The 12,960-nt window shown below is 29.8% G+C and overlaps 1 protein-coding gene across 1 annotated transcript; it reads left to right on the plus strand.

Moving 5' to 3' along the window:
* The first annotated feature begins 9,942 nt into the window (after positions 1 to 9,942).
* Positions 9,943 to 11,954, plus strand: LOC115996004. Its single transcript, XM_031235147.1, has 9 exons — positions 9,943 to 10,150; positions 10,232 to 10,328; positions 10,549 to 10,673; positions 10,751 to 10,838; positions 10,923 to 11,055; positions 11,143 to 11,421; positions 11,498 to 11,501; positions 11,613 to 11,719; positions 11,796 to 11,954. Exons 1-9 carry the CDS (start codon positions 9,943 to 9,945, stop codon positions 11,952 to 11,954), a joined length of 1,200 nt encoding a protein of 399 aa, XP_031091007.1.
* The last annotated feature ends 1,006 nt before the right edge of the window (positions 11,955 to 12,960 follow it).

Below are 12,960 nucleotides of genomic sequence, written 5' to 3' on the forward strand. Positions count from 1 at the left end.
TTATCTTATTTCAAAAAAATAATAATAATAATAATAATAAGAAAAAGAAGAAAATGTTACCTGCCATTTCATTGTCTTCTTCTTCGACCGGCGGGAGAGAGAGAGAGATAACCGGAGGAGGAGAACTCGCCGGAGGAGGAAGATCTCGCCACCGTCGTTGTTTGTCTCTCATCTGCGGAGGAGAGGAGAGTTCACAATATATACTATTTAAAATAAAAAAAATACATATGCTACAAAAAGAACCAAAACCATTGTGACATATATAATAATAATAATAATAATAATAATAATAATAATAATAATAATAATAATAAAATAATAATAATATGTAATAATAATTGATTGCTAAATTTATGAAAATATATATGGTTAACTAATATAATCAATAATTTATCCAAAATAATTGTCCAATTTACCTTATAATCAATAAATTAATTAATTAATAAAATCAATAATTTGACTAAAATGCCCCTAAGTTTGGGCGGGAAAGTTTGGAAGGAGGATAATACTTTTATATATAGTATAGATATTATTATTACTCCATTTCACACATTTTAGTCTATTTTTATATATGCTAATTAATTCAATAATTAGACAAATTATTCTTATTCAACACAAAATAAAAAAAAATACATATTAATAACCAAAGTTAATTGAATAGATTTTAGTATAATTAAGGAATTCTTATTTTGCTAGAATTAATGAATTAATATTTGTAATAAAGTTAATAATGGTCAGATTAATACACTATTAATTATTATTCTAATTAAGCTAATATTCATATTACTATATAATTATTAATATTTTATGAAACTAAGGAATTAGTTTAATAGATTTTAGTATAATTAAGAATTATTATTTTGCTAATTAAGGAATTAATTGAATAGATTTTAATATAATTGAATTAATTTAATATTATTACACTATTTTCACTGTTTAGCCACAAAATCCAAAAGTCCACATATTAGTATTTGAAATAATATCTTATTATCTGATTCATATCAATTCTATATCTTTAGACTTACACTCAGCAACCAAAGTTTACACTACAAATTCCTATACATATATTACTAATTAAGTCATTTTATCATTTTTTTTTATTACCATAAGATAAAGATTGCTCAAAAGATAACACGGCTAAAAAGGAATGGGAAAGCTGATGATAAAGCCTTGTTATCACGGATAATTAATTGTATTGATAGAAAAGCAATCTTATCAATGCAACATTGTACTACAGTGAAAGAAGTATGGAAGTTAGTATCTGAATAGTTTAGTGGATCGAGTAATTTGAGGAAATTGTACCAGTTGCCTCAGGGTGTCTATCGACCTAGTCAGAAAGGTCGAGATCTGAGAGAATACTATTATGATTTTAAAAGTTTAAGTGAAGCTTTATGTTCTACAATGCCTATTACAACTGATATGTAGAAAATGAAAGCTCAACGTGACCAATTAATTGCCTTTGGCTGGATTTCTAGGCTTGATAAAGAATATGAGGTTCTTAGGTCATAATTGTTGGGACACAAGGAGTTAGGGTCATTGGATAAAGTATTCTCTCAGATACAGAATGTAGCAGTAAGTACTGAAAATAATGAACTTCTCGAAAAGAGTGTTTTTGTGTCACAGGGAAACAATGGTGAAGGAAGTGCATTTGTGTCACAAGGGAATTATACCAATGAAGGGTATAATAGTTGAGGAGGTGGAGACGCTCGCTATCAAGGGCAGGGTGGTTCTGGAAGAGGTCGTGGAGGACCAAGGGTGTGTTTCAACTGCGGAGAACCAGGTCATTTCCGAAACCAATGTCCAAAACCATCGAGGTAACAAAGATTTGCTAATACAACTTCTGGGCCTAAAAGAAATACGGTGGTTATGACAGATGAAGATTTGCAATGTTCAATCAACTAAAGATGTCCTCTTCCTTGCGGTCTCCATCTCAATTTCCATCCAATCAGCCTTCTTCTGCAACCCTTGTCCAAACATGTAATCCCATTGTGTGTGTGTCTTCTTCGTCTACAGAATGGGCCATTGACTCATGGGCTAGTGACCATATGACAGGGAATTCTAATGTTTTCTCCACATATTCTCCCTCCAAACCTGAGGTTGCGGTTACCCTAGCAGATGGGTCACTTGTTCTGGTTATAAGTAGGGTAGTGTTGTTGCAACCTCATCATTACCCCTATCATCTATATTGTACCTTCTAAAGTTTCCCTTTATTTTGCTCTCTATTAGTCAAATCACACGAACTTTGAATTGTTTTGTCTCTTTTTTCCCTGGATATTGTCCGTTTCAGGATCTTTTGACGAAGAAGATTATTGGTAAGGGAAAGGAAGTCGAAGGTCCGCACGTGTTAGAGTAATATGTATTTCCATGCAAAGTCATGTTGAGTGATACCTCTCCTTTCTAGTTACAATGTCGGTATGGTCATCCACCGTTATCAACCCTGAAGAAGTTTTTTCCTGGTTTAGAATCGTTGTGTGATTTTTAGTGTGACTCCTGTGAGTTTGCTAAGCATCGTCGAGTTTCCTACTTGCCTCGTATCAATAACAGGGTAGGGTCTATATTTGAACTTGTTCATATGATGTTTGGGGTCCTTGTCAGGTCATAGGGAATAATGGGTTTAGATATTTTGTAACTTTTGTGGACAATTTCTCTAGGTGTACATGGTTATATCTTATGAAATCTAGATATGAGATGTTTACTATTTTGTAACTTTTGTGCTGAGATCAAAACCCAGTTTAATAAAACTATTAAGTGTGTGCGGAGTGATAATGCACAATAATATTTCTCTAAATCCTTTTCCACTTATATGAGCCAAAATGGGATAGTTCATCAGTCCTCGTATCGGTATACCCCTCATCGGAATGGGGTGGCAAAGAGGAAAAATCGTCATTTGTTAGAGGTAGCTCGGGCTATTTTGTTTCAAATGGAAGTGTCTTAGGTTTTTTGGTCTGATGCTGTCCACACTGCATGTTTTCTTATCAATCGGATGCCTTCGTCTATCCTTAAGAGTCTAATTCCTTATTCTTTTGTGTATCCATCATAACCCCTTTTTCGTCTCCCTCTGAAAATATTTGGGTGTACCTGTTTTGTCCAGAATGTCCGTCCTCAATGCGAGAAACTTGATCCAAAATCACTTAAGTGTATATTCCTAGGGTACTCGCATACTTAGAAGGGTTATCGATTTTATTCACCTGACTTGGGGCAGTATTTATTGCCAGTTAATGTTACTTTCTCTGAAATCATAGTGTTCTCTGGGGGTGTTATTGGATCGTCTGGGTGTGGGTCTACTCCAGATGATGACTTCCTTACATATATTATTACTATACTGGTTGAATTTGTTTCTAGCTAGGCCTCCCGTTGCACAGAGATGAGGAAGCGCCACTAAAACTGCAAGTGAGTACTTCCTCCTTACTAGAGTCTTCGTCAAATGATCTGGATCTTCCCATTGCCCTTCGTAAATGTATATGTCGTTGTCGACACCCTATTTCCTCTTTTGCGTCTTATAATCATTTGCTAGTGTCATCTCGCACCTTTGTGTCTTGTTTAGATTCTGTGTTAGTTCCAAATACCGTGAATCAGGCTATGGCTCATGATGGGTAGAGACATGCAATGCAAGAGGAGATGACTGTTCTTGAAGACAATCAGACTTGGGATCTGGTACCCCTCCCGGCCGATAAGACTACAATTGGTTGCAAGTGGGTGTATGTTGTGAAAATGAACCCTGATGGGTCGGTGGCTAGACTTAAAGCTGGTCTGGTAGTGAAGGGATATGCAAAGACATATGGTGTTAATTATACAGAAAATTTCTCACCTGTAGCTAAGTTGGCTTCAGTTCGTATCTTTATTTCTTTAGTTGTTTCTAATCATTGGCCTTTGTATCTGTTGACACATAAAATTTGACAAATATGATTATTTATCAATATTAGTGTGAACAAAGAAATTTTGAATATATATATATGGAATAAAATTCTAGTTACATGTTAAGTATCAATATGGGTGTGGGTACAATATTTCTGGATGATCCTCTGATTCTTCAATTGATGTCTTGATGCTCCATTGAAGGCCCCCGAATTTCTATTGGCTTGATCTTCAAAGAAAAACTTATATGTTTGTTCTTCTAAAGGGCCTCCGGGTTCAAATGGCTTGATCTTCAACTGGAGATTTGGATCAATATGATAGGCATGGAGGAGCTTGGGGCTTTTTACTTTCAAGATTACGAGGCTTTTATTATGATTTTCCTAGGATGAATACATAAAATAAAAGCTCATATTTATAGTTGTAGGATAGAAAAATTTTGATAAGTTTAAACTCTTTTGATATTATCTAATTAACAAATTAGATCATATCAATATTATCCAAAATCTATTTAAATATACTAATATTGATAAATAATCATATTTGTCAAATCTTTAGAAAAAGAGTTAATTCCGAATTTAGTCCTTTGACTATCACTCATTACCAATTTTAGTCATTGACTTTTAAAAACTATCAAATTTAGCCCTTGAGTATTAAATCCTTTCCAAATGTAGTCCATTGGTACTATTTCTATGTGTGAACTGTTAAGTAGTAAGGGTAAAATTGGAAAATTTTGAATACATGCTCCGGCAACGAAGTTGGCAGCGCCGCAGATCCACCGAGCTCTGCTTTCCGAACGCCACTCCCTCTTCTTCCAAATTTAAACCGAAATCTGATAGTAATCTCACCCTTTACTCCTTAAATAAAGTTATCGTCCTTCGTCCCCAGTCCTAAGCTTCAAAATCACATTCTTCCATGGCGCACTCGTCTCAGGAGTCAGGTCTGAGCAATTCTTTTACGGAGTAGTCCGTAGTTATCAAATTTCTTGGTTTTTGTTTGTGTACCTAAGTTTCTGAGTTTGGGGTTGTTCCATTAAAAATGTTGTCTTTTTTTACGCCTTTGAATGATAATCTGGAGGAGGAGGAAGGAGGCTCAATTCCCAAGATACCCATCAATGAAGGCTCTAATTGTGTTGGTCGTAGCTGTGTTCTGGTCAATGATAAGCGGGTTAGCTGGAAACATCTCACTGTCAATGCCACTTCAGGAGGCTCTGCAGAAGTCCTTGTAGTAAGCCTTTACTTATATTTTTGGTATTGTGTGTATATGGATCCTCAAGTATATAATGTATATGCTGCTTACACTGTGTTTGATATTGGGACTAAATTCTTTTGCTATTGTGCTTTGTAGTGTATTTTTGTTTCATGCCTCTTTGTTTTGTTTGAAAATAAATTGCAATGTGCTAACTGTAGGAAAATACAAACCCAGTTGTTAAGATCAAAGGGTGAGTTTCCAAAAAAAAATAAAAAATCAAAGGGTGAAAGGAAGCATCATTTGTCTGGGGAAAGGTGGAAGATTGAAAATGGTGATGTGGTACCCAAATTCAGAAACTTAGGTACAACAAAAACCAAGAAATTTAATAACTATGGAGTACTTCGTAAAAGAGTTAGTTCAGACCTGAGACGAGTGTGAAAGAATGTGATTCTGAAGCTTAGGACTGGGGGACGAATGACGAGAACTTTATTTAAGGAATAAAGGGTGAGATTACCAAATTAAATTTGGAAGAAGAGGGAATGGTGTTCGTTGCCGAAGCATGTCAAAATTTTCCAATTTTACCCTTACTACTTAATAGTTCACAAACAGAAATATTACCAATGGACTACATTTGGAAAGGATTTAATACTCAAAGACTAAATTTGGTAGTTTTTAAAGTCAAGATAAAATTGGTAATGAGTAATAGTCAAAGGACTAAATCCGAAATTAACTCTTAGAAAAACACAATAGTCAAGAACTAAATGTGCTTCAGTTATGATAGTCAAACGACAAAAAATGATATTTACTCTATTTTAAATCTTTAGTCCGTCGATGGGTAACATACTAATATAATAATAATAATCTATCTATTAATAAAAGTATTATCCTCCTTCTAAAATTTCCCGCTCAAAGTTAGGGTCATTTTGGTAAACTCAGTTATTTTATTTATTTATTAATATATTAATTAATATATTAATTAATTAATTTAATTATTATTAATTTATTATGGTTAAATGTTAGTGATTCAATTATGGTTAACCTAAAAAACTACGTTAATTTTCTATACATTAATTTCCTAATCATAATTGAATTTCCTGATTTCCTATACGTTGTTTTCCTAATCATACGTGATTCAATTATTGACTGATTTATATATGTTAATCTTTTGAGTTAATTTCCTAATCATAATTGAATTTCCTGATTTCCTATACGTTAATTTCCTAATCATACGTGATTCAATTATGATTCAATTATTGACTGATTTATATATGTTAATCTACTGACTGATGTATATATATGTATATATGCACAACTAAAATTAAACGGAAATTATTGACTGATTTATATATGTTAATATTTTGACTTATGTATATATATGTATATATGCACAACTAAACATTTGTCTTTCTATCACATTACATTAATAATTTTTCTAATCTTATATATATTTATGTACCTAAAAAACTACGTTAATTTTCTTTTGCTGCTTCAATAGCAGCCTTAATACCCTCGAGTTCATTTTTAAAGGCCTTTGAAGCTACTCTCTTTTTTTCAGCAGTTTCCTTTTTCATTTTCTCCAATAAGGAGTTCATTTCCTGCTCCTGCTGTATGGCTGTTTTTCTACTTGATTCTTGAAATTCATGCAGTGCTTTCTCAGCATCGTTTGCCTGGTTTTCAAGTGCAACTGCACGTTGGCTCACCGTTTCGAAGTCTAATTTTAGCCTTTCAACCTCATTTTTACATATCAATAACTGAGATTCCAAATCATTAACAACAGTTTGTAACTTAACATATTAATCATTCAACTATACATACGACCTAATTATTGAGAATATTTATTTAAAGTTTTTAATTTTGATTGCCATTAAATTGCGACATATGCAATGATTTAATAAAGGAAAATTACTTACAATAAAATAGAAATGGAATATAGAAAAGACAATAATTCTTATATTAAGCTAGAATATTTATAATTTGTATACCATAATGTATATAAATTATACAAGTTTCACCCAAAGAACAATATAATTTCAAACACACGGTAATTCAATTCCATTCTACTATTATGTACTAAACTCAGTTATTTTATTTATTTATTAATTTATTAATTAATTTATTAATTATTTATTTATTATGGTTAAATGTTGGTGATTGAATAATTGGATTTATTAATTAATTAAAATGTTAAATAGGTAATATAAAAATGGTAATATTAATTGGTGATTGAATAATTGGATTTATTAATTAATTAAAATGTTAAATAGGTAATATAAAAATGGTAATATTAATTGGTGATTGAATAATTGGATTTATTAATTAATTAAAATGTTAAATAGGTAATATAAAAATGGTAATATTAATTGGTGATTGAATAATTGGATTTATTAATTAATTAAAATGTTAAATAGGTAATATAAAAATGGTAATATTAATTGGTGATTGAATAATTGGTGTTTTGGTGATATATTTGTAATTTCGATTAAGTTATTTCAATCAAATAAAATTTAATACATAATTTCAAGATGTATTCTTCATCTAGTACATTAATAATTTTCCTAATCTTATATATATTTATGTACCTAAAAAACTACGTTAATTTCCTAATCTTATACATAGTTATATATATTATATATATTATTATATGTTATACATGATTTTTTCTTATTATCATCATAATAATAATTGTCTTTCCTAATATATTTTCTTTATATATATATATATATATATATATATATATATATATATATATATATATATATTTATATTTATATTTATATTATGCTATACATAATTTTTTCTTATTATCATCATAATTGTCTTTCCTAATATATTTTCTTTATAATTTAGTCTGATTGATTAGGTAACAATTACTCGAAATAAACATTCAATTAGTTTGAATCAAAATTAATCAAATTAATTCAATTATTAATCAAATTATTGAATTGAATTATTCAACAAGTTTCACTCAAAGAACAATATAATTTCAAACACACGGTAATTCAAATTTAAATTAATCAAATTATTGAACAAGTTTAGTCTTTCTGTTATTTATGTACATTACAAAAAAAAACTAATTATTTAAAATATTAACTATAGTCAAATATTTTTTATTATTATGTATTATGTATTATGTATTATTATGTATTATTTCTTTACTCCGCCATTCTACTATTATGTACTAAACTCAGTTATTTTATTTATTTATTAATTTATTAATTATTTATTTATTATGGTTAAATGTTGGTGATTGAATAATTGGATTTATTAATTAATTAAAATGTTAAATAGGTAATATAAAAAGATTTATTAATTAATTAAAATGTTAAATAGGTAATATAAAAATGGTAATATTAATTGGTGAATGTTAAATAGGTAATATAAAAATGGTAATATTAATTGGTGATTGAATAATAGGTAATATAAAAATGGTAATATTAATTGGTGATTGAATATTAGGTAATATAAAAATGGTAATATTAATTGGTGATTGAATATTTGGTGATATAATTGGTGATTTGGTGATATATTTGTAATTTCGATTAAGTTATTTCAATCAAATAAAATTTAATACATAATTTCAAGATGTATTCTTTATCCAGTACATTAATTTCCTATACGTTAGTTTCCTATTCATAATTGTCTTTCCTAATATATTTTATTTTTCTTTATATATATATATCATCTTGAGAATCTGTTTATATTAGGCTATACGGATTATTATGGCAAAAGGTGTCAAAATACAAGCATAAATATTTATATTAGTTTATACGGATTATTATGGCAAAAGGTGACAAAATACAAGCATAAATATTTATATTAGTTTATACGGATTATTATGGCAAAAGGTGACAAAATACAAGCATAAATATTTATATTAGTTTATACGGATTATTATGGCAAAAGGTGACAAAATACAAGCATAAATATTTATATTAGTTTATACGGATTATTATGTATATATATGTATATATGCACAACTAAACATTTGTCTTTCTATCACATTCTACATTAATAATTTTCCTAATCTTATATATATTTATGTACCTAAAAAACTACGTTAATTTCCTAATCTTATACATAGTTATATATATTATATATATTATTATATATGCTATACATGATTTTTTCTTATTATCGTATCATCATAATTGTCTTTCCTAATATATATATATATATATATATATATATAATTGTCTTTCCTAATATATATATATATATATATATATATATCATCTTATATATCATCTTATATATATTTATTTATATTATGCTATACAGAATTTTTTCTTATTATCATCATAATTGTCTTTCCTAATATATTTTCTTTATAATTTAGTCTGATTTATCGACATACTATTACGTAAGATTATTTATCTCTTTATTATGATTCAAATATTCAAGTTTATTACATTTTAATTTATAACCATTTATAACCAAATTTCAAATGGTAATATCCTACTAAAGTGGTCAATCTTACTCCATTTTATTCATATATATATATATGCTACACCTCATGATCAATTTACATACATATTATTTTTCTTTGTATTGTCATTCTATTGTCATTCTATTCAACAATAAAGTATGGATTCAAGTCTTCTTTCTGCATCCCAACTCTCTCTTAGGACAAGAAAAACATCCATATGCCTTCGTTTAATGCGTTATTATTTTTCTAAAGAATATCAACGCACACCACTGAACCACCAAACTCTAGAATGCTTATTTCATGACTATAAGGTATGTATTGCATTATACATTATTTAAACAACAAAATTTTCTCTTTTATTGAATATCTACATAATAATTTTAATTATTGAATGATTCTCATAGGGAATTTGCATCTATTTACAAATTCCAAAAGAATATGTTCAAAAATTCAGTACTCTTTTGAGGGAAGGAATGGTTTATGACGTTCAGAATTTCATTGTGCATACATCTCGCATGAGGTTTAAGACATGCGAGCATAAATACATCATGAAAGCAAACAATGATACGGTGATTAGTTTTTCGGATCAAGATGATTCAATCTTTCCGAAAAACATGTTTCAATTTAAGGATTTTGGATCCTTAAAGGCTCCAGGAGGTGTTGATTGTAACCAGTTAATTGGTAAGTTACCATTCCAATGTCGTTTTATATTTAATGTTATACAAATACTATGTCATGTTAATGTATTTATTATTTTCACAGATTTAATTGGTCGTGTCGTTTCCATTCATCAGCCAAAAGATATTCAAGTTAAACAAAATTCCCAAAGGTTGATTGATTTTGTTATTGAGGATTGCAGGTATGCAGTTTTGTAATTTGTTATGCCTTATTATTTTATTTCAAAATACAAAAATAATATATTGACAGTAAACATTCTTTTGTAAATAATATTAAAGGTTACACTAAGCATAATATCCAATTTACAATGTTCAGTGAAAGTCGATTGCGTTAAGCATGATATCCAAACATGTGTAAACATATATCCTTTATTATTACAAAATTAATTTGTTTTTATTCAGGGAAAGTCGATTGACCGTAACCTTATGGGACGAACATGTGGATTCCGTTTTGCCCTTTCTTAATGGTGCTTTAACAGACCCATTGATTGTTATACTACAATTATGTAGAGCTAGGGTCACTGATGGTGGGTAATAACATAATGGTATATTTTATTTTATTTCTGTGAGATATACTTATTTACAAATACTTTTTGTATATTAGATGGTGAGATTAGGATTTCCAGTTCGTATACTGCAACTAGGGTTTTGTTCAACTATGAATGCCCCGAGCTTTTTGCTTTCAAGGATAGGTATTAATACAATTTACTTTAGTCACACCGTATAATAATATATTTTTGGTAATATCTTTTATGTTTACAAGTTATTTTAAATAGTTTGCTTAGGTTCTTGACTCCAATACAGACTATAAGCTCAAGATCCAGAAACATGGGATCCAGATCGTTGGAAACTATGTCAAATGAGAATATGACAGTGACTTCTTTAATGGATATTTATGATGATAAGAATGTCAAAAAGATTTATACTCAATTTATATTAAATTCATTACAATATTCAATTGCTCAATTTCTAACGCATTTTAAATACCATTTATAGATTGGAGAATTTTGGGTCGTTGGAGAAATTACAGATATTCAACGCGATTGGTACTTCATTGCATGTGCGAATAAGGGTTGTGGGAAGAAAATTCAAGAAATTAATGATCAAATGTATTGTAAGTCATGTGACCAACAAAGTCCTGACGAAATAATCAAGTATAAATTGGTTATTGATGTACTTGATGATGAGCAAGATGGACAACTAATTCTTTGGGATAATGTGTGTTCGCCTCTATTAGGGATCACTGCTAGCGAGTTAAAGGGGAAATATTCTGAGGTTAGTGACTTTGTTTTTGAGCATGTTAATAATATTATCTGTTTTATACTATTTAATGTTTATTTGGTTGGAATAGGAGGGTTGTATGCCCAATGAGATTGAGAGATTTATTGGAAAGACCATGAAGTTCATGATAGTTACAAGATAGGATCAATTTAAGTACAGAGGAAATGCTGTTTTTACTGTTTTAGGAGTGCAAGCTGACGAAGCAATAAGCAATTCTTTCAAAAAGGGAGAACAAGGCAATGTGATTAGGAAGCTTGCTGAGGAAAAAGAATTCAATGAAAATTTTGGACAAGTTTGTACTATTTAACATGTTTATAAATATTGTTTTAAATTCTTTTATGCTAATGTTTATTATTTTTTTGAATCAGGGCATTGAATCACTAGAAGTTATACCTTCGTCTAATTTAGAAGTAATCATTCTTGATGAAAGCACTCCTGACCAGCAATCATTGAAGAGAACAAACATGGATTGTTCATCATCTTCAAAGACTTTGAAAAAGCCTAAGAATGAGCCCAACCCATGCTAGCCTTTGTTATTTTGGAGCTATTTAAGCATGAACAATAAGTATTTCATTTGGTGTTTTTATTACTTTGAATAGACTTAACACTTAACAGATGGTTTATTCTGTTAAGTTTTACACTTTTGTTTAATACATGCTATAATTTGATGTTATGTTTTTGTATTATTCTTTTAAACAATCTTCAAAATGCTGCCACTGTTTTGCACAACTTAACAATATTTCATTTTCGAACTTTCCATAACGCATTTAATATATTTTCACTTATTAAGGATAGTACTAATGGGGGCATATTCAAGACCGAAATGGAGAATCTATAACCAAAGAAAAATAACAAAACAATTAGATGCTGAAAAAGCAGAGAAAATTAGATGAATCCCGAGGTAGTTTCACTATGGAACATCAAAAAACCAGGAACATACCATGTAATAATTGATAAATGAGCAGCCTTTCATTATGAACTTTGCAACAGAATAAGCCAAATCCTCAGCTGGACGGTAAGGTACTGGACCTCCAAATTCAGTAAACCTGCAATAGCATTCAACGAGATTATTAGCAAGGTCAAATATGGAATTTGGCATTGAGCACATATATTTACAACGGAAAAAGACTAAAGTATGCAAGTTACCAAGCAGTCCAGGCTTCGATCCACATCTTGGGTTTATAAGCCTTATTTGGCGAAAACCAGTCACAATAGAAACCATTGCAGGCATTAACCTGGTAGAAAAAGAATAGACATCCCAAGGTGTTTCAATGAATGGAAAATGACGGTCTAAGAAAATAGATGTCTACACATATTCAGACCTCAAATTTCAACAAATGCCACCAACATCTGGGATCATCCTCTGGAATATTTCGCTCCACCTTGCCCACAAGATCAGCACCAACATCTGCAGCTTTTGTATAAATGCCACCACCAACTCTGCCATAAAGGGTCATTGAAGATCCACCAAGGCCATAACCAGTAATAGACATTATCCATTGTAATTAATTATTATACCCTTTCTAGCTTCCA

This window comes from Ipomoea triloba, chromosome 11, assembly GCF_003576645.1.
Source record: "Ipomoea triloba cultivar NCNSP0323 chromosome 11, ASM357664v1".
Classification (NCBI taxonomy): domain Eukaryota; kingdom Viridiplantae; phylum Streptophyta; class Magnoliopsida; order Solanales; family Convolvulaceae; genus Ipomoea; species Ipomoea triloba.